The sequence below is a fragment of the Pararge aegeria genome, chromosome Z (assembly GCF_905163445.1).
Source record: "Pararge aegeria chromosome Z, ilParAegt1.1, whole genome shotgun sequence".
NCBI classification, from domain to species: domain Eukaryota; kingdom Metazoa; phylum Arthropoda; class Insecta; order Lepidoptera; family Nymphalidae; genus Pararge; species Pararge aegeria.
Window position 1 is genome coordinate 17,191,170 of NC_053208.1, and position 22,113 is coordinate 17,213,282.

The 22,113-nt window shown below is 35.3% G+C and overlaps 1 protein-coding gene across 1 annotated transcript in view; it reads left to right on the forward strand.

Annotated features, from left to right (window-relative positions):
- The window catches only part of LOC120636139 (RING finger and SPRY domain-containing protein 1-like), a 35,843-nt gene extending 14,542 nt beyond the window's left edge, over positions 1 to 21,301 (forward strand). The window contains exons 2-10 of the mRNA XM_039907452.1: positions 317 to 501; positions 7,326 to 7,506; positions 8,070 to 8,240; positions 9,154 to 9,361; positions 10,534 to 10,793; positions 11,952 to 12,169; positions 13,833 to 13,977; positions 15,278 to 15,393; positions 16,564 to 21,301. Of these exons, the coding sequence (XP_039763386.1) occupies positions 320 to 501; positions 7,326 to 7,506; positions 8,070 to 8,240; positions 9,154 to 9,361; positions 10,534 to 10,793; positions 11,952 to 12,169; positions 13,833 to 13,977; positions 15,278 to 15,393; positions 16,564 to 16,651 (1,569 nt within the window). The 5' untranslated portion in view covers positions 317 to 319 and the 3' untranslated portion in view covers positions 16,652 to 21,301. The remainder of the gene's footprint in view (positions 1 to 316; positions 502 to 7,325; positions 7,507 to 8,069; positions 8,241 to 9,153; positions 9,362 to 10,533; positions 10,794 to 11,951; positions 12,170 to 13,832; positions 13,978 to 15,277; positions 15,394 to 16,563) is intronic.
- The last annotated feature ends 812 nt before the right edge of the window (positions 21,302 to 22,113 follow it).

Consider the following 22,113-nt stretch of genomic DNA (forward strand, 5'->3'; position numbering starts at 1 on the left):
TCGGCTTTAATGTACATAATTTTATTTTTACTCTAACGTCTAATAAACTAGACATTGATAGTTTCTGAGTACTGGCTCGAAAAACCACCTAGTAAACTAATTATAATTTATATTTTAGTATAATATAAATAAATAAATAAAAAATGTAAAAAACCGATCTTGGCATTGGAAACCTGGTTTTTAGACAGTGCCATTTAAGTTTTCGGTTAAACCAGTTTGCATTCCTTATTATTAACAAACATACAAACGTTCGTTTTAATTTTATATTTGGATTTATATTCAGTCATATTTTTCTTATACTTTGTCATTTGTTCAGGTGATGGGGGTCTGTTGCTGTAAAGAGAGTGTGCCGGACGAGCTGGTGTACCTGCCGGCACCAGCTCGTCTGGCATCTCCGGTAGTTGAAGAACCCACGCTGAGGATATCGCAAGTAGTGGATCCACACCTCATCGAGCGACTTATCATGGAAATGCTAACAGTCGCTGCTACAAGAGTAGATACGTAAGTATAAAAGTTTTATATTACGATCAACAAATAAGGTATGAGTATCTTTATGTTGGCTTAAATAGTGTCCCTATGTAAAGTTTATTTTTACCTGATTTCTCATTTGAATCAATAAGCACGGCAATTGCTTAACCTTAACCTTCAGTTTTCCAGTTTCAGTTTTGTTGATAAAAAGTATCTTGTGTCGGTCGCCAGGATGTAAGCTATCTACATATATGCTACAGCAATATAATTTTATGTATGTAAAAATTAGAGATCAAATCCCCCATGGTTTCTCCAAATACGCTGCCCTGGCGTTTTCCCGGAATATAACTGGAAGGAAAGTGAAGTCCTCGGTAATGGAAAGTGTAGACGTGGCCTAAGTTGGGATGCGTTTTGGTAGAAGATGCGTATTCTTTTCTTTCTATGGTTGTAAACTGGCGTTCCATCGACTAGATTTGGATTTGGTTTGTTCTTAGCCGAGATACGAAGAAACACCGTAGACAGGCTACGTCGCATCGAGTCGTAACGCGTGTCTACGAGACAACCCGTTTCATCTACCACCTTTTTATTTTGATATCACCTTTTTTTATATATCTTATAACATAAGTGATACAAAAATATTAGTGAGTTTATAACGACATCTGGAAAGCAGACAGTTTTTTTGGCCCACTAGCTATTATTATTTCCTTATATTCAATTTAAAAAAAGCAAACTGTCCTTAACAGTAATTGGGATAAGTATTAAATAGTTCAAAAAGTAATTTACTGATTTTTTTGTCGTTTATTATTCTGATTCAGTCAATGTTATATTGATATGTAAAAAAGCGTGTAATGTAGCGTTTTTATAATTTAAAAATGAAATTAAATAATATATTTTACTATTTACGGTATGGTTGAAAAGTACTGTAAATATATAAAAAGATATGCCACAGAATCCACGAAATTTTAAAATAATTAAAAATATCATTTAAAGTATCATTTAACACAGATTAAATTAATAGTGAAACGGAATTTCGTAAACCTACCGAACTTTAATTGATATTCGTTTAGTTTGTCTATGTCACTGACACTTGTCAGTCGGACAAATTTACTGTGTAAATGTATTGGTGTGCTTATTCCCCATACAAAAACGATTGTTTGTTTGAACTTTTATTTTCTATGAAAGATAAATAATAAACGATAAACTAGATAAAAGGTCAAATTTCATAAATCCAAAAAATATTTCCGAGTTCAATGATTTTTTCTGTCTTCCTCGTTTGTCTGTCGACCTATTTAGGCCGTTTTACAACGCTACACCGGTTTCCACTTCCGCTTCTAAGTCCAGTATATAGGTATTCCAGTGAAGACCAGTAAATCATCTTTTGTTACCATATGGAGGAGATTATAAATAATTTTTATCGTCGCTGCCATAAAATGGTGGATTACATACTTTTTCCCCATTCTGTCAATTTGGATACCAATTGAAATGGCTTGCCTAGAAGGCTACTATACACTATAACAAATCCAAATTGGCCGCCACCACAAAATGGTATTTTTAGTATGTATTAGAGTATGTATGAGTTTCAAAAGAAAGTCTGTCCAAGAGAAAGGGCTTGACTAGTAGAATAATGTACACTATATTATAAGTCGGTTATTTGTAAATTTTTTAATTTATATATTTTCTTCCTGACAATAAATATCCGTACGTAGTTTACTTTTATATTGTAGATAGGACTGTTACAAGCTGATTAAATTATTTAAATCAATATTATATAATAATGTGAGATGATGATTGCACACTTTTCTCATTTAAAGTACGTGGTATAAGTGTCATCTATTAAGCCCCTACTCAAATAAATATTTTTATGATTTTGACTTTTACATGTTTAGGTCTTAAAGAATCTCTGTCATAATTCTTATAAACCAGAAACCCGCATATGAGTGCACTCGCCGCGAAGTCCACTCCAATTCAAAACCTAGAGAGGTATTCCAACTTTCATGCTACTTTCACATAACATTGAAAAAAAAAAAGCTTTGACGCTTGGCTAAAACAACATTGGCCTTTTACGAACATGCAGTTCTTTTAGGAATGGCGTTTCAAAGCATTTTATTCAAATATACTGTTTATCAGAATGTATAGGAGTATGGTAGTAGTAACAAACAATAAGTACCTATATTCTAAGCTCCTTGAGTAGTAGGTGAGTGTTATTTTAAAGTAAGTCCTTTATGATATCAAATTACACAAATGGTGTTGATAATCTATTTCAATCCTGCCATATTAATTAAGAGGGAAGGGACGTAGGTATAGGGGAGTGAGTCTGTTTTAGTCACTGTGCGACATGCAATACATGTCAAACCCACACGTAGTTCTGTTATATAAGTCAAAGCGTAGTTTGATATGTGTGGCACCCACACAAATATATCACGAAACTTGGTATTGACTATCGGATTAATGTTGGATATTGACGTACAAGCTTCCAACTATATATATGGTGTGTTGAATGCACGCCAACGCTTTGTCGGTTTCAGCTTTGATGAAACCCTACCGTATTTTGTAAAAGCTTTGAAGTTCGCTGTACGTACCAGTAAATATAAATGCCATGAAATATTTTCGTTCCATTGCGTTTTCTGCTTTGCGTTTAAAGGTAAAATACAAGAGTCCTTGACTTTATTTATTTTAAAGGTAGGTACTATAAAACTTCTTTGTTTTAAATCCGACGCATAAGTATTTGTTATGGTTTTGCCTCTCACTTTTATTATTTTACTAAAATGCGTGTTTGATTTGAGATCATTGGAAAATTAGGGGAAATTAATTTCTTACCACCAATTTTACAGTAGGTACGTTTTAATCAAAGTCCAATTAATGTTGAATGATAAATAAGAATTTTGAAGTTATACTTCTTTTGGCGCGTTAGGGAAAAATAATGAGAGTAAATTTTTACGATACCATATAAATCGAAATTAATTTTCACGCTATGGAATATGTAAACGTAGTTAGAAAATTTCACAATAGGCACTTTGATATGGGCTCTCCTAAATGTAGCCCTTTGTAGGTACTAATTATTCAATATCACAAGCAAAAATTTCTAAAAATTGTACTTATAGCGACGCCACTCGTGACATACCATACCATAGATCGCGCTTGCTGCATTGCTGAAATCACAGATGCTTGATTTAATTACCAGGCATTACGAAAAAACATTCCTTTGCGAATTATACATTGCGATAAGTATGTTTTTAAATAGATGCTTTGCGAATAGTTTTAATTATGTTATGTGATACTTGAAAAAGGTCAACCGACGTGAGTTAATATATTTTACTTTAAACTTTAAAGTATATTACAAAGTAACTATAAAGCTAGTGGCAATTTTGAATTAGTCATTGGGACTAATATTTTGTATGAAAACTCTTCGCAGGACAACAGCTGTCATGATAATGTTGTTTCGCTTCAGCGAATTCTACTTAGAGACCGATTTGTTAAGAGAACTCGTGCCGAAATTAAAATTATTACAAAGCGAATATGACTGTAGTAGTTTTCTAAAAGACGAGACGCTTTGCGTATTAATAACGGATCGCTGAGTGAACTTAATAATATTTTAAGCTGGCTGGCTTGATATTATTATGTACTACCTGTCGCCCGCGACTTCGTCCGCGTTTGTTTTTGTTTTTAAAGCATTCCACAGGAACAGTTAATTTGAGAGATGTCTGGCAGTAGCAGTGACAAAAAATTGTAAATAGGATAGGGACCTACTTTGCAGGTGTGAACGAGAATTTAATATACCTCGATTTCAGCTTTTTTCACTTACAATGAATAAGTAGTAACCGTTATATTAAGAGACAACTCCGTACCTATACTTAGTTGACTCAAGATATCTATTAGAATTCTAATTCTGTCAAAATAATTTAATTTACAGATACAGATATTTTTAAGTTGTTTATTGTTGTATAAAATTGAGTGTAGATTTTGAAATGAACTTGGAACTGTTTTGTTTAAATAACCCAGTAAACATCAGTCCTTAATTTTTTTTAACTCGCGATAACTTCTTACTTAATTGTCTGATTAGAATAAATTAAAACGGTATTTGCTGCTATATAAATACCTTTCATCATAAAACTAGTTATTTGATAAGAAATTAATTCTTATCTGATATACAAATATGTAACCCACTTTCGTTTCTACCGGCGATCTAATAAAGTTTTAGATAACAAAAGCTGTTATGGTGACTTTACTATGATAGTTAGATAAACTTTGTAGACTTTGTTGCTAATAATTAGTTATTTAATCATGTAGTGCATCATTTTTATCTATCGCGAATAGTTTTTTCAAGATGTTTCGTTAATTCTTAAGTGAGCTCGATGCTGCTGGCTGAGGAGTTATTTTCTCTACCAACAATAATATTGACCAGATCTTCACGAAATTTTGGCAGAATTGACTAATAATTCAGTCTTTCCGGTGAAAGAAGTATTGTGAAAATAGATTAAGTTCGGCTGAGTGATCAAGTAAAACTAAAAAAACTTTCATCGCATATGATTATGGTTTTTGCGTAAAGCGCGCAAACAGACATACAGATAAACAGACCCACAGAAAAGCAGACAAAAATTCGAAAAATTTAATTTTACGTTCTATTGCTTATTTCTAAGGTCTCCTAGTCATCTATTTGCAAAAATCTTTAATGTACAGACACGGCTAGTCTACGATTTTATTATAGATATAGAATAGATAAGTAGGTAGTAACTTATCTTCTTATACTAACAGCATAAAGCGGACAAAAATTCGAAAAATTTAATTTTTACGTTCTATTGCTTATTTCTAAGGTCTCCTAGTTATCTATTTGCAAAAATCTTTAATGTACAGACACGGCTAGTCTACGATTTTATTATAGATATAGAATAGATAAGTAGGTAGTAACTTATCTTCTTATACTAACAGCATAAAGCGGACTGGTTGGCGCGCCTCGGAATGATGCTATGCTAGTAATGAGTTTGAACTCTAGGGCTCGAAGAAGCGAAGGGATCGTTGGCGTACGGGCGCCTTATGTGAAGCCGAGCCTCGGCATAGTCGTCGATTGGAGTGGCATGGTTTCGGACGGTGACTAAACCGCACGCCTCTTTAGGCCGTGGCGGGAGCCCAGGTCCAAATGACGTCAGGAGTCGGGAATCTTGTATTCGCTGGCGAAGACACTGTGCATAGGTTGATTGTGTGACCTGATAGGTAGCGTTGTCAGTAGCGATCTGTTTGTCAGGGTCGTGAAAGATATGTTTAGGCCTCCTCTTGTTGAGATTTGCGCTAAGTTTGGGTGAGTAAAAAGCAACCGCAACTATGAGAGAGTTGGGGCGTCGGATGGGAGGCGAACGCGTGTGCTTCGAGTTAGAGCAACAGTATGCGGCCGGACGAAGAATTATCGTCGCATCTTCTAAACGATAGATCCGATTTAAATAATTAAAAGACGAATTTACAAGTTCATAATCAATCACCATCACGATTCCACCTGTGATTAGATTGACAAATTATAACGAAAAGTGGTTATTGTGTTAACTATAACAGTTAAACATATAACCTCGCGGACTTTTTTGTAGGTAATGACGATAACTTTAAAGTTGTAGTACAGTATTATTAAGTATCATCAATAATTTTCGCGCCATATGCCAGTAATATACAAGTCCATACCGACTTGGAGAATTACTGGCGTACGTACATCTTTAAAAAACATCGTTCTATTTCAATTTACAGAAAACTATAATAAAATAAACACTAAAACCTTCCGCATTAGTCACTGTGTTCATAAGTGAAAACCGTAATATCAGTTTTTCAGCGCCCAGACAGAAAGACAGACAGACAGTTTTTATTCTTAGATATTTGCTATACATGATGATTTGTTATTTTACAAAGGTCCGTATGGATTTCGCTTACAGGTTTAATAGAAGCTTTAAGTTGCTTTCCAGTAAATATTTTCCCAGTAAATATGGAAGCGTGCCTTTTGAGATGTTCATTAAATCCCTCTGAAAGCGCCCCGAACACGTCCTTTATGACCCGATCAAACAACGATCTACAATGTTTCTTCTCGAGTAAGATTATTTATACGTGCACCTCTGCACTGCGTCTTCGCTGGCAAAATCGATAATGGATGTGGTGTCAATTCACTATTTTGTGACTAACGGACTTATCTGAGTTCGATTACTAATAGCCAATATTCCAGCCCCGGTTTCTCGCAATTTGCTAAAGCCCTAAAAATTCATCCGCTGGCGAAGAGTTCGTACAAATCCCACCCCACCCATGCTAACGCTGTGGTGTTGTACAGAGATTGAAGCGACTATATATTTTTTTAATTTGTGATCCGATGAGAAGATACGGCGTTCAAGCCTTATCAAATAATGAGACAAATATATAATGGTAGAAAAATTGTAATAAAGAAAAACCGCTGGTGTAAAAATAAAAGTTACACCAAATAAAAGTTAATAGTTGTTTTGTATAAATCAAGCTTTAATACTATGGGCTACAACTAGCTTCCAATCGCAATAAATATGTAACTACGACTAACTTAAGAAAACGAGGGTGTACCTACTCCAATATACCAAATACATCTGCGTAACCTTTACGAGTGTCAGGCACATCTGATGTTCTTGGGGTGATTGTGTTAATAATGCATATTTATGCAACGGCAGCAATCGCGGTTAATTAGCTGCCATTTTTTGAACAGTTCCGTTGTCCGACTTCTCAGAAGAGTAGAACTCAGATCAATACAAAAAAAAAATTACAATTCCGTCTATATGACGGGATTATTCACTACATTAAAAAAACACTAATAACCTCCTTTTTTTGAAGTTGATTGATAAATAAAATAACCTATCTAATTGTTACAGTGACGAAGAATCTCCAGTATCGCTTGTGAAACTGCACGTCATTGCTGACAAAGAGGATGGTTGGATTCAAATGGTTGCTTCCATGGTTACTGTTATTCCCGTGGAAGATCCATTTGGCCCTACAGCGATATCTATTCTATTAGATGAGTGTCCTTTACCGTCTAAGGAGACAGTTATTAGGGTGAGTAAATACAAATACGTTCTCGGTTTCTAGTGTAGGTACTTATGCCCGTTTTTACTAACGACGAACAAGATATCCCTTTAATTAGTAACGTAATAATAATCTCAGAAGATTCCTAGGCATATTTTTAGCACTAGTTGTTACCTAAGATATTGTGTAACGTTTCTTTCGACGGCCGATTGGCGCAGTTTGCAGCGATTCCCAGTACTGGAAAATGTTTTGTGTGAATGTGACATTCATATGTTATAATTTATTTTCTATAGACGACCTTAATCATAAGGCATTCTATTTAGGCGATAGGTAGGCATACCTACTGAAAACAGGCATTAGTCCCAGTGTCGTACTCTGAATTTACTGACTTAAAGTTTTCGACTGTCGAAACTCTATCGTCAAAGTAACATTGACTTTTTTCTACCAATTACATGGATAAAATAAATAACTAAATTACGATTTCTATTCCTATAAAAATTAACAACAAAAGCGACGATTCGTTTCTTAACTAATGAACTACCTACCTATTTCATACATTTATTTTGATTTTACATACTTATAATTTTTTCCAGCTAACACAGTACTTTGCACTGTCGCCTGAGCGCGCAAATCGTAGAAATAAGAGCACACGTATTGAGCGCAACATTTGCATCGCTTTGGGCTGCATCGCTGAAAAGTTAGTTGGTCCTAACAGCGTGGCGATACTCACCGAGAATACACTGGACTATTTGCTGGCCTACTTGGTATGTATTTATGCTTAACAGCTACGTTAAGTTAGGCACACTTTTCGAATTATTACAAGCTAAGAATGAGTACTTTTAGTTATTTATTCGTATAAAATGTCTGTAAATGAGCTGAATTTTCTGGAATGAGCAGTCGCAGGCAATCCCGTATATCACAGATTTGCATGGGCATGGAAAAAACGAAGACAGGTCACAAATTTATTGCGATGCAACTAAACGATACACTTCCAACTTCAAAACGAATCGTGCAGATATCTGTGTTCTCACTAAAAACCGGAGCATGTAAATATAGTACAGCTGTGAGAGCCTTAAACAGGTTGGCTGTCCACCGACCTATGTCGCAGCAGTACACAACACTTGCATTTGTTTTTATATTCCATTCGGCTTGTAACTGTGGATCGTTAACTTAAGTAATACAGAATTTTCCTATATAAGGAATATAAGTTTTCAAGCGTGTCTGTGACCTGTTTATACAAAATATTGGTGGTGTAGTATCAAATATCCTGGTGCTAAGAAAATAAAAAGTATCAAAAATTCATGTGCCAAATTTCATCAAAATTGGTGTAGTTTTAGCCGAACAATACTTTTGCATTTATAATATTAGTATACCTATTAAAATGCAAAAGTGGATGATGCATTATCATTGAAGTTCGGATGTTATGAAATATTCGTATCGTTAAAAATTATTCGATGTTGCGGTTTTAATTTATGTATCTGGTAATATAAAAAGTACTCTTAAGTTTTAGGTCCACAACAAGGTGTTATTCACAAAGATGTGGACCTAAATAGTTCCAAATTAAAATTCAAATCTTGTCTATCGCTGAAGCGAGAACATCGTACCAAACATCTGAAACTTCAATTCTACTACGCTTATTAGTGTCACAACAATAATACTACATTTTAATTATTTTAGAGTCAGCACCACGAATCATGCATCGTACTATTTGCTTTAATAGCAATACAGAAATTCTCTCACACTACTGAGAATAAATTAACGATAAAGAGTCGCTTGGATAAGTGTCCGGAGCATCCGTTACTGATCCTCGAAACTTTTCATAACAGTAACGATTGCGTATGGCGGCAAGTCGGCTTTTGCGCTAAATGGGCGCTTGACAACATATGTAAGTATATCTGGGTATATTAGGTACATTACTACATACAGGTACTAAACAAAGAAACAAAACTTAATCAGATTTTAATATAAGTAATACGTTCGTTCTCTTTCCCCGTTTTTAAAGTATGCTTTAAACTCAAAGTGCAAGCTTGTGAGCACACCGAATTGATACTAGAAAAACATTTTTAACAGTTAGCGAATTTAGTGTAATTTTGAAACTAAATTGCATCTAACGCTCCAAAACAAGTAACACTGAAATGTTTACAGGGTTAAATAAAATACCAAAAGGCTTTCGGTCTGAAGGTCTTTACATAAAAACTAAGAACTTTCGTTCAACAACTTTTATTTTTAAATCGATAGTTTGTGAAAAATTTAATTTTCAATATTTTACGTGTATAGCTTTTTGTGGCAGAGCTCGTCAGGGAAACTAATTCCTGTCGCTAAGCAGCATTGTTGCGATGCTGTGTTCTGGTCTGAGTAATTGCAGGCACATGAGTCTTAACACCTACGCCTCAAATTGATCGATATAGGGCGGCATGTTGCAGGATATTGCCAGCGCGTAGTATTTCCACCCTCAACTTTTAGTGCCGGTATTTAAAGTACTAAAGGGCCTAGCTAGTGCCTTGTTATCAATTATTCTCTTGCTCACACCAACGCAGCATGTTTGTCGTGAATTTGCACGCAATCCCGGATGCGAATTTGACGTCTTGTTTTCACCTTAGCTTAAACATTAATTTTTAATTTAAGGTTAGTTAAGATATTGTAGTAGGTACTCGGTTGTAGACTCTGCACAATGTAGAAGTTGCATATAGAAAAAAAATAGCATATTTGAGTACCCACTTAGTCAGTCTTCGGTCCCAATGTCGAAGGAAAAAAGGAAGGAACACAATAAATAAAAAAAACATTAATTTTGACGGCCGATTGGTGCAGGACTCTGAAAGCTGGGTCGCTGTCCGACCCTTGATTTCTGAGTCCAAGGCCGTGGGTTCGATTCCCAAAACTTGATAATGTTTTTGTGGTGAACATAAATGATTTTCAGTGTCTAAATCTAATGTCTAATACTTTAAGTATTTAGTAAAAATACTTAAAATATTCATATAAACACCCAGACGCTTACTTTTTGGCTAGATGGCGAAGTGTGTATTGTACTGTATTAAGTATATTTATTTGTTATTTCAGTTATCATCGAGGGGAGAAGCCTCTCTTATGAAACTGTGGACATGAGTGGCATACACGCTATTCTGAATTCCCATGACGTGAGCGAATACTTACAAATATCCAGCAACGGGCTCGAGGCCCGCTGCGACTCGTACTCTTTTGAAAGTGTACGTTGCACCTTCGAAGTGAACACAGGGTGCTGGTATTACGAGACCCTGATCGTTACGCCTGGCGTAATGCAGATCGGCTGGGCTACTAAAAATAGTCGATTTCTTAATGATGTGAGTGCAAAACTACTTACTTATAAATATCGCTGGTTAGAGTACAGCGATATGGTTTATTCCCTTTTTGTCAACGCTTTCAAATATTTTCTTTAATATTTATTTTACTTACCGACTTGAACAAACATTACACTGATCTGCACTCTTCTCAAGAAGCGGCGTTCTCACTCTGTTTCCTAATTAATAGAATCATATAAGATACACACTTACCCAAAATTATTCTATTTGAAATATATACATAAGGATGATGTTTATTATTGTTACAGTAATTTTATAAAGTGGGTGAATAACTAAACTTTTGATAACTATAAATTCATATTTACCAGATATTTTATTAAATTGATAATGATTTCACAAATGCCCTAATAATTATTAATTAGTTAATAGATAGTTTTAAAGAAACAATAAAAATTATATTTGATTAATAATCAATGTTCATGACATTGAGTTAGTGGTTATTTTGATATAAAATACGACTGCATTATCGATACACTTCAGTACTACATGGACTCGACGATGCAAAGATGCCTCCCGATCTTAGTCGTTTTTTAATCCATAAACATTTCCATATATTTTATACATTTACATATCGTCGGTTAGCTAAAAATGCTGCGCAAGTCACATTACTATAGTTTTCATATAATGCTATTTATTAAAGTAGCGGTGACAGCTTAGCGGTTAGAGCTTCGGCTTACCTGGCCGATCCCCAGCGTTTTTCATATTTTAAGGATGTAAAATATCATATGCTTTTTGCTGTGTTCTCCAATGTGCGTGTAGTCTACCAATCCGCACAGAGCCGTGGTGGACTACGGCCTGAGCCCTTCTAACCCTGAGAGGAGAGTCGTGCTCTGTAGTAGCGGATAATGGGTTTATAAATACGCTAATGATAACGTTAAAAATTAAGGGATTTCTTAGCAATTTTGATGGGTATATTTAGTAGATTTTTCACGGATGCATAATACGGTAAGACGTAAATTTAGGTCATTTCATTCGCGCAGTATTGCTAGCTAAGTGACGATATGGAAGCATCGAGCTCGAATACGAGTTTCGTTATTAGTGAACTTTGACGCACTGTCTGCTGCCTGCTGCCTGCCTTTCCAGGGCCAGATCTCCCAGGTATTTCGATTGTCTATAACACATTTTGTTTGTCTGTTGTAGGAGGGATATGGCATTGGCGACGACATCTTTTCTCTAGCATTCGACGGTTGCCGAATGTTGGTATGGTATAACGCACGGCCTTCAGCAGTCAATACCGTACTAGCTTGGCAACCCGGTGATGTTCTTGGTTGCCTTCTTGACCTTGACGCTAAAGAAGTCATATTTTCCCTCAACGGGCAGCGTATCGCTACATGTCGGGAGATCTTCGAAACCACCAAGTAATTAATTTTTTTTATATTTTTTGTGTTAAGAAAATCAGCTCAGACATACGTAGAACGTAAAAGAGAATCGGAATAAAAGTATAAGATGTACGGCAGACAACTTTTTACTGTAAACTCCTACCTCGTAGTCTGTGGGCGTTTATAATTTACTTATGAGACTTGCTTGGTTCAAGTAACCTTCATGACATTTGAACCGGAGTCCTAGCCTTACTTAACAGCGTGATCTGTCAGATTTAACTAGCCTGTAACGGTCTCGTTAACGTCCCGTCGACCATTTAATTAACTCTAATATAACTGTCAGTTGTTAGTGTTCAGTCACCCACTTACTCTGTACGCAATCTAGATAGTCATAGTGTCCAACTTTGGGCCTACACACCGAGACGCTTTCTGATCGAGTGCGCGCAGATACAGCGAGTTTATCAGTTTTATGCAATTTTAGAGGAGTTATATGCCATCTGTTGCACCACGTGACCAATTAACCAACCGTTTTATTATTATTATTTTTTTTTTTAATCTTTATTTATTTGGGACTTTTATCCAACACGGATATGCCAGCCCCATCATACCTTAACTAGTGAACAAAAAACCTAATAATTATATTAATATAACGGAAATCTAACAGATACAATCTGTTATTGCTGCCTATGCACAAATATCTCAACAACAGACCTGAAACCTTCTGTGGTCGGCTGAGAGAGAAGGCTCATTAGAGCACCCACGTCAAATCTGTTGATTTTGTACCGCCGCATAACATCTAGTCGCTCCAAATTGTATCTGCTACATTCCACCAGTACATGCTGGACATCATCCATCGTACCGCAAATATCGCAGTTGGCAGAACTAGCTTTCGTCATTAGAAATGCGAACTTATTAGATAACCGTTTTATTATGATGAACTTGTTATCCACGCACAACCGTAGCCATTTTTTTGGGACTGGAATATTGAATAGTGAATATTTCATTTAATAATTATTGCTGATGACATACCTGGCGCAGTGGCGAGCGCTGTGGTTTAAGAAATGTGACATCCCGGGTTAGAGAATAATGCGCAGGCAGTTTTAGAATTTATGATTTAAAATTTGCTCTGCTCAGTCTATGATCACAATGTTTTAGTGATAATATCCGTGTAGGATGGCTTAAAGTGCTCTCCGGTGCACGAGGGTGGTGAACGAAAGTTTTCTCATTACTTACGTACGTACGGTACTGATAATTGTAGACCCGACAAGAGAATCGACTATAGGACTTAGTCCGGATGCGATCACGCTTACAACAAAACCATCGAGTCAATTCTTTTATCTTTTTCTTCTCACTGATTCGTTTCCCGCTCGTAAGCGTTTTGATTGTTCCACGTCGAATTTCCCCGTTGTTGTTGCTCGCTATTCTAGCCAACCCAGCTCGTTCAAGAAGCCTAGCAGAACAGGTTGCCAAGGACTTCCGGGAAGTGGCTGGCCACTTTCCCGGAACTCCGGTAACCTGGTGGCGATTTCTACCTCTGATCGCCAGGGATCTAAGGTAGAAATCGCGATGTTCTTCCACACCCGTGCTATCTAGCATCACGTGCGTTGGCGTATGTTAAGAATTCTCATATCAATTTATAATCAGCTTAATTATGTACACTTTTGGAAGCTGATGAGATGTTAATAATATTATTTGGTTTCAGTCGCGGATTCTTCGCTGCCGCCAGTTTTATGGCATACCAACAGTGCCGTTTCAACTTCGGGTACGAGATGTTCAAGTATCCGCCCACAGATCGAGCATTTAAATTTTTCAATGATTATGGTATTCTGACTGTCGAACAAAAACAGGTAATACAGAAATATATCTGGCGATATTATATCGATAATATTTTTCCCTTGGTCTTAATGACTCAGGGAATAATATTATTAAGTCTTAATGATTTAAGATCGATAAATAACCTTTAACAGCCGTAAAGGTTGGTGATCGCAGAAGATGGTAGTAGTAGCACAGAGGACGCTGCTGCCAGCTCTCCGCTATATTCTCTAAGTCAGGAAGAGGCGACTGTATTCTGATCCGCCGTCAGCACATGTCACGCCATCTTATCAAATCAAATATTTGTTTATTAAAATAGTCCTTCGGTACATTTGATGCGTAAAATGTACATACAAATTATTAAATAGTTAGGTTTTATCACTCTTTTTCTAACATTTCTACGGAGACATAAACTATTCAAGCTCGATTAAACCTTCATAGATTTAATGCCACAGGCATTTGTTAGTGCAAACATTCATATTACTTTGCTATAATCCGTATATGAAAAATGTAAAAGTGTGTTTGTTTTTTTGTGCTTCATTCAAATCCTAACCACCCTACCGATGTACTTAATTTTTGGCGCAGAGTTAGTTGAAACGAAAGAGAGTTGAAGTTGAAACGACATAGCCGGCTTTTTACACTTTGAAAACATACGGATCCCACGGGATTTGTTAAAAACTGTAACAGATGCGGACAACAGCTATTACGTGATAACCGTAAAAATATTAAAGTTAATTGTATATTTAAAAATAAATTAATACTTCAAAAATAATAAAAAACACGCTTGGTATTAAAAATCCAAACAGTTTATTTATAAAATGCTTTTTAGTTTTTCTTAAACTGTTATTTTTATTGGAGCAAAAATTAATCAGCTACACATTCACCATACAATTTCGGGAAATCGGCTTAAGATAATGGTTAGAAATTAAAATCAAAACCATTCCTGATTTATCGACTCTATTCGGCTTAAGATAATGGTTAGAAATTAAAATTAAAATAATTCCTGCCTTATCGAGTATAAATGAATATTGTATAAATTAACAAAAAATCTTATTTTGCAAATTGAAAAATTTAATAATTGTATCAAATTAGTGTATTGACATCGGTCCATGATATATCTACAAAGTTTGAACGGAATCAGACCGTTTGAGAAAGGTCACAATCAAAAAAGTCTGCTACAAACATACAGTTGAAGCTAACATTAAGCGTGCAAAATTACTTCGAAAATACTTCTTTTATACTTATAAAAGAATATAGATAAAGTTATAACAGAACTTTCCTTTAGACAGTTTTCGTTCAGTAAGAATAATTACCTCTTGCGATTGGTTTTTGCAGGTGTTACCAAAGAGGTTATACTTGGAGCAACTCAGACAAACTGCAATAAACGACGATACATGCACGATATGCTTTGACGAGATGCCAACATGTAAACTTGAGCCCTGCGGACATCAGTGAGTGTTATTTTGTTCTTTAGCCTTACTATTCAAGGTTTCAGCAGTTACCTGTTATAAAAATAAAAAATAAAAAATATACTACGACAATGCACATATCGCCATGTAGCCCCAAAGTAAGAATAGCTGGCTTTATGGGTACTAAGATTACTGATGGATATATTTATGAATTATATACATAAATATTTATAATAACATATAAACACCCAGATAATGAAAACAATGCATGTACGCCACGTACAAACATTTTTCAGTTGTGCAAATCGAAACCACAGCGTCTGACTCGGAAAGCGCCAATCGGCCGTCGTTTTCGAGTTACGACCCTACTGATGGAGACGTGCCGCTAAGAGATTTAGCGTTCCGGTACGGTGTTGCGTAGAAACCCAGGCTGTATGGGAATTTAATAAAACCCATTACCAAATAAATAAAAAAAATAAAGCATGAGTTTTATAATGAACGTCAAATCATTCTTCTGCTTTGTGAAGAACGAGTAAGCATTTTGCGGAATTTATATTTTATTGATTGGTTCACATCTGCTCTGGTTAGAGATTTCAGCGAAGGCTAGCTTCCGATAAAAAATGTCAACTTCAATATCATTAGCTACTCATTAGTTACATTATTAGCCCTCTACAGGGAACGGGTGTCCAATCTGATAGAGAAATGTTTAGGTCGTGGTGAAAATGGCCCTGGAAGTCTACTAATCCGCACTTTGGCGTGGACGCCAAAACTAGTACATTATTGAGAACTCTCAGGCATGCAGGAGTCCTCACGATATTTTACGTCACCGTTGAAGCTGAACTATCACCGTTAAAGTGATATTTCTGTGGAAAACGGTACCATCAAGCAATTAAGCACTTTTCCATGTTAGACTAAATATTATATGAGCTATTTACACGCAGCAGCAGAACAACGAGTTGACGTGATTTTATGCATTGTGATGGCCTTTAGATGGCCGAACATATTAAGATAAAATTTGCTCTTATGTCGTTTGCATAATCACAATCACTTTAATTCAGAAAACCATCATAATAGTTTATCTTGCAACACTTTCGCACGCGGCGAAGTAGAACATCCTAGATATCTACAAGATCTTTCATCAATACGAAGTAGAAAGATAGTGTTTTGGGAGTAGTCTATATTTCGTAACTAACTTATTATGTCTTGTTACAGCGGCTTCTGCTCAGTTTGCATAGCGCAGGTCAAAGAATGCCCGATGTGTAGATCTGTTATTCTCAACGTAAAGATGGAGGAGGCCTGACATAAAGCTCGGATGGTCGATGAGGCCAAAGCGCTGCCTCTTCGACATCCGGTGCCTTCTTGTTCTCATGCGGTGCCTTCTTGTTCTCATGTGAAGCCTCCTTGTTCTCATAATGTTAAACCCGCGGACAATGCTTCTAGTGATAAAGACAGTGTTGATAATTTGTTCCGTATTGTGTCCAAGCGGCGAAAGCCTGCCTGACATCCGTGGAGCACCCCTCGATCACGACCGGGTGCAATGACTGTTAGATTAAACTTTGAAATTCCCTACACCGAAGACGCTGACGAAGAATATATTGTGCCGGAGGTCGAGGACAGTTACAAGCCGCATTTACTACCGGGCCTTGAGCATCCTGAACAAACTGAACCCGCAAATAGCAGCGAAGGTCCCTTTACCGATCTCAGTGATACTGAGTCAACTTCATCTATTTGGAAAGGTTCCATTACCCCCTTGGAGGAAGAACAGGAAGAAGAAGAAGAGGAGGAGGAGGAAGAAGAGGTTGAAGAAGAAGAAGAAGAAGAAGAATATACTTTATCTCATTCGTCCATATCTGATGAGGATATAGATATTGACGGTATAATGCATAACCCAGGTATAGGCGTATATATAATACAGTTTCCGCCTTCGCCAGTACCATCCCGTTGGTGTCCATCTCTTTCCCCCATCTTTGAAGACGACACGCCATGCCTTTCCACCTCGCCAGCAGACAGTGCTTCACGTTCCATCTCGATTAAATTGTCCACTGCTTCCGTTTCCCCCATGTCGAATATCAGTCCACTCCCAGACGACTCAGCCGATATGGATGAGCCACAAAGGGACGGGGGAATAAGCAGACTCCAATAGAGGAACAAGCTCTTAAAGCATATTAATGTTTTATTACTCGTCTTGTACAGTCATTGGTTTAAGTATAAACCACGGACGGGTTTATATTTAAACCAACCCATAATTCATTAATTATACAGTTCTTCTATTTAACATAATTGGTGGATACTTAATTTTTACTTTAACAGTCTCACCACCTCCACCCCTTTCAACCCCCTGACGATTTGACGACATAACTTTTCCGTCCTGCTTTCATCCCTCCATGGTCAGAGAATCCTCGGCAAACCATTCCTTATATCGAAAACAATTATTTTTAAACTATTTTAGGGAAAATATATTTATTTATTAAAGGGTGAAATCATCTTCGTCAGCATCTTTTTATTAAAGAACATGCGAACGTACTAATTCTACGTATACGTATCAAAGTGCCTTTAACAACGGATGTGAAAAATTACCTATAATAGTTTTAATCATTTGTTTGATTTTTGACTTAAACGCGTATGAAGTCATGTATGACAAAAAAAAACAATTCAATGTCATTTTTTATGATCGCGTTGTTTATGGTGGTTTAGCGAATATCTCTTATCCAAGTCAGGCAGTCATAAATTGTCGATATCTGACTATCGATCATAAAATCGAAATTTTGTTTTTTGTAATTATATTGAATTATTATATTTTAAATACAGTCAGAATAAATATTGTGTGTTGACAAAGATCGGAAACTTTCATACAACACTAAACAAATCGACGAAAGTAATTTAGCCATAGAAAGACAGTTATAATCGACATTATCACAAACAAATGAATGGATTATTTGTAATAAATACAACTAATGTTCGGAAATATAAATTTAGGCAATGCGCATATTCATTCTGGAGTTCTGTATCAATGATTTGATCATCAATCAATCGTCGATTGAAACTTCAGCATAAATAAACTATTATTATTGAAAATATACTAATTATAATATTCTTAAAAAGTGGCGCACGATAATATCCTAAAATGGAGCTGTCAAAACTAAAAGAAATAGTGGGAATAAATAACTAGATGAAATAGAAGCTGAAAGCATGCGATACCCAAATATCACAGCGCTTTACACACGATGCGTACATGCTGACGAACGTTATTTCACTTTTACACTCAACTTGTATATTTATATTTATTAAATACCTTGACCTATTTATCAACTTACATCAAGGTACCTTTGATTCTATTAGATTTAATGCCTTTTAAAAGTGTCTAAAGAAGTGTTATATAATTAATTACACGCACATATACACAGTGGAATATTTTTCGAAATCACCGAAAGTGAAAAACACACCACCGGGTCACCAGGTCGCTCGCACTCGTTCTAGGGCATTTTTAATACACGGTTAATAATTTTCTATCATTTATATATTTATGTATATTAATATGTATATGTTTAGTTTACCAATAAATAGTAGGCAGGTGGTAAATTAACTAGGTAGCTGGTTTAAGACGTTAAAAAGTAACCGATATTATAATCGTTTATATACGTAACGACGTTTTCCTATCAAATTAATATGAACATGTATGGCATTTAAAGTTATTAAAATGATTGTGTAGCATACATTTTCAATTGAAACGACGAATTACTTGTACTTATGCGTTAAATTTATATTATATGGATAGCAAACGTGTTAGTCTCTAAGGTATTCAAAGTTTTTATTAAGTACTTTACTTAAATTCGGGTACATATGGGGCCATTAGGAAGAAGAGAATTAAGATCCTCTCAGATCCCGCATAGTGCTTTTTAAGTAAAGAACATTACTCAGCGCCCTTAAATGTTTCGCCTCAATACAATTGATTACTGGCAACATAATGATACCTATACAACCGTAAAGAAGATTAAAACTACGGACACTTCTGAGAATGAATTTGTTAGCAAACATATTATTGATTTGGAGGTAATTTTGAATAATTGTGCTGTTCGAGTAAATTCAAATTCGTTATTGGCAACGATTTCTGGCTGGTTTTAAATATTCAGCACATACATTGTCCATAAACCAAAGCCAGAGTAATGGAGGGTTGCAAAAATCGAAGTCAGTTGCTAGTCACTCTGAATAATAAAAAAAACTCATCGAGCTTACTTATCTTATGTAACAACAATATCATAATCGCCTTCTTGCGTACCTTATCTGTCAATAGTTAATATTTTATTTACAATATGGTGGCAACAAAATGCACTAAGCTTTGGATTGGCTTTGGATCTTTAGAGTCCGATTTGTCGAAACGGTCGAAAAATCTACAAAAATTCCATTTATTATTTTTTTTAATAATCAGAAGTGTTCATTAAATTCTAGTTTTTGAAATGAAGATCTTATAATAATCCTAGAATTATAGTATTAGTAAAATGTTTGTTGAGAATTGAGGTATTTGGGGGATGCCATTTGCCCGATATATGTGGCACAGCGAGATCTGGGATCTGAGCCACTTTAAGAGTTCCGTGGCCGGACTTGATACAAAGCCAGGCTAGGAAATAAAGGAGAGGATGAATGATAGTTAAAGATTAAATATTTCGACTGATATGGAAGCTTAGTGATAAATTGGTTATTATTTAAATAAGTGAATTAGAATAGTCACTGTGTTACTTAAGTGGACTAATCAAACGAATATAAAATTGCTATAAGTAAATGTATTTTGTATAAAAGCTTACAAGAATATATCTCACTATGAATGTTATGTTTCTGATGAACAAACATATTCTATTCTTTTTCGGCAACGATTCTGTATTTAATTTGGTACTTACTTACAACTGGTGCTTATTACATTGATATATTATGGTAAAGAATATATTTTTTTTACATATTTTTTTAATTAATAATTTTAGTATCTATCTCTTAAGTTTGATGTCTCTAATCCACAATTATCTAAATTTATCAATAACACTACTCTAGGCTAGCTCAGACTTAATCTTGCGAAAGAATATCTAAAGGTTATGCGTATATATTGGATAGGAAAAACCGTTCCTTTGCGGAATCTATGATATAACACTAACAATAAACACTAAGTTTGGTTTCTGATGATCCGCAATGCGCCGGCAAATCTGTACGTGTAAATATTTTTGAAGATTACTTCTTGACGCTTTATAATAATCAAATATGAGTGAATTTTTTCCCGTATGCAAGACAAGTTGTGCACGTGTACAGGATATTAGTCGCCATAGTGTTTTTCTTTAATATAATCACTTTATTTAATTATAGTATATAATTTTTTTAATTAGTTTATGTCGCACATTTGTTTCGTGCATAAGTACAAAAAGACAATGTCTAAAAACTCTTCGAGGAGTTAACGTGCGTGCGTACGTGCAGTTAGTGCTGACTTACGGTACTGAAACTTGGACGCTTATTATGGCCATCATAAGAAAACTGAGTCACCCACCTATTAAATAATCGATTTATTCTGCAAATGACACACTGAATTTAGGTTTGCTATCCATATTCCAATAGATAAGGATAGCCCTGCTAAATCTGAAATTATTGATTATTATTAATTTTGCACGTCGGCGTACAATGGAAGCAATGGCCCTTGTAGTATGTAGATCTACGTCGTATTAGAACTTAGTCACAGAAGAAGCTCTATGAAACATCGAAGTAATTTTTAGAAAATAAAAATTACACCGTACCGATTTATCTGGTTGCCGCGTATTATTCATAGATTGTACTTAGTGCGCGTTGTATTAATTGTTGTAGTTTACTTAGTTCGAAAAGGCTGAAAAGCGAAACAGACTGCGTAACTTAGTGTTGCTTACTGTCTCCTCCTTCCCTATCTTTATAATTAAATGTAATAAATGCTTGTAAAGTTTAATGTAGTCTTATGTTACTGTTATTAAAGTAAAAATAAGATAATCTTTTAACATAGCATTCCATGACAAAATGGGAATTGTAAAGTTAAGAAAAAATAAATATATTTCTATTACCACTAATTATAGAATAAATACATCTACACCACAAATATATTGAACACTAGTATTTTTGATAAGTACTACTGTGCCAGACCTATTGTCGATAAACGTTGATTTCGCCTAATAACTGTAGAAAAATAAGCCATGAATCGGCCTGGTGTAGCATACTCATATCAAATGCAACATACAAAAGTATACTTACAATTTTAATCTATTATAAATATTTATGCCACAAACAATGGGGTTCGGGAGGCGGTCAACAGATTGCGACATCGTGTGACAAGAGGGCTATATAAGTAGGGCTAGAAACTAGTATTGATTGATTTTGAAACATTGAGTTGGTCACGGGGGTGATTACGAATTTATGGATGGTCCTTATTCGAATTATTTAATGATTTAGGAAGCAAAAGCCAAGTGCATCTATAAGGGCAGATGTTTGACGGTATAAAACTCTGTCAAACCCTTACAAAATATGTAGATTACAAAACTGAGCATTAGTTAACAATATTAGACTGTTATAAGGTTCAATCAGACCGCAAACCATGAGTGAAATAATGAAAGATACTAAAAAGTATTTTTGAGCTTGTATCATATAAATATAAATAAAATACTACGATAATTGATTTAAACTTGTAAAATAAAATATTAACTAAAAATTGAGAGGATTTAAACTCCTCATTATTAAAAATAAAATTATTAGAGAAATGAGAATGTG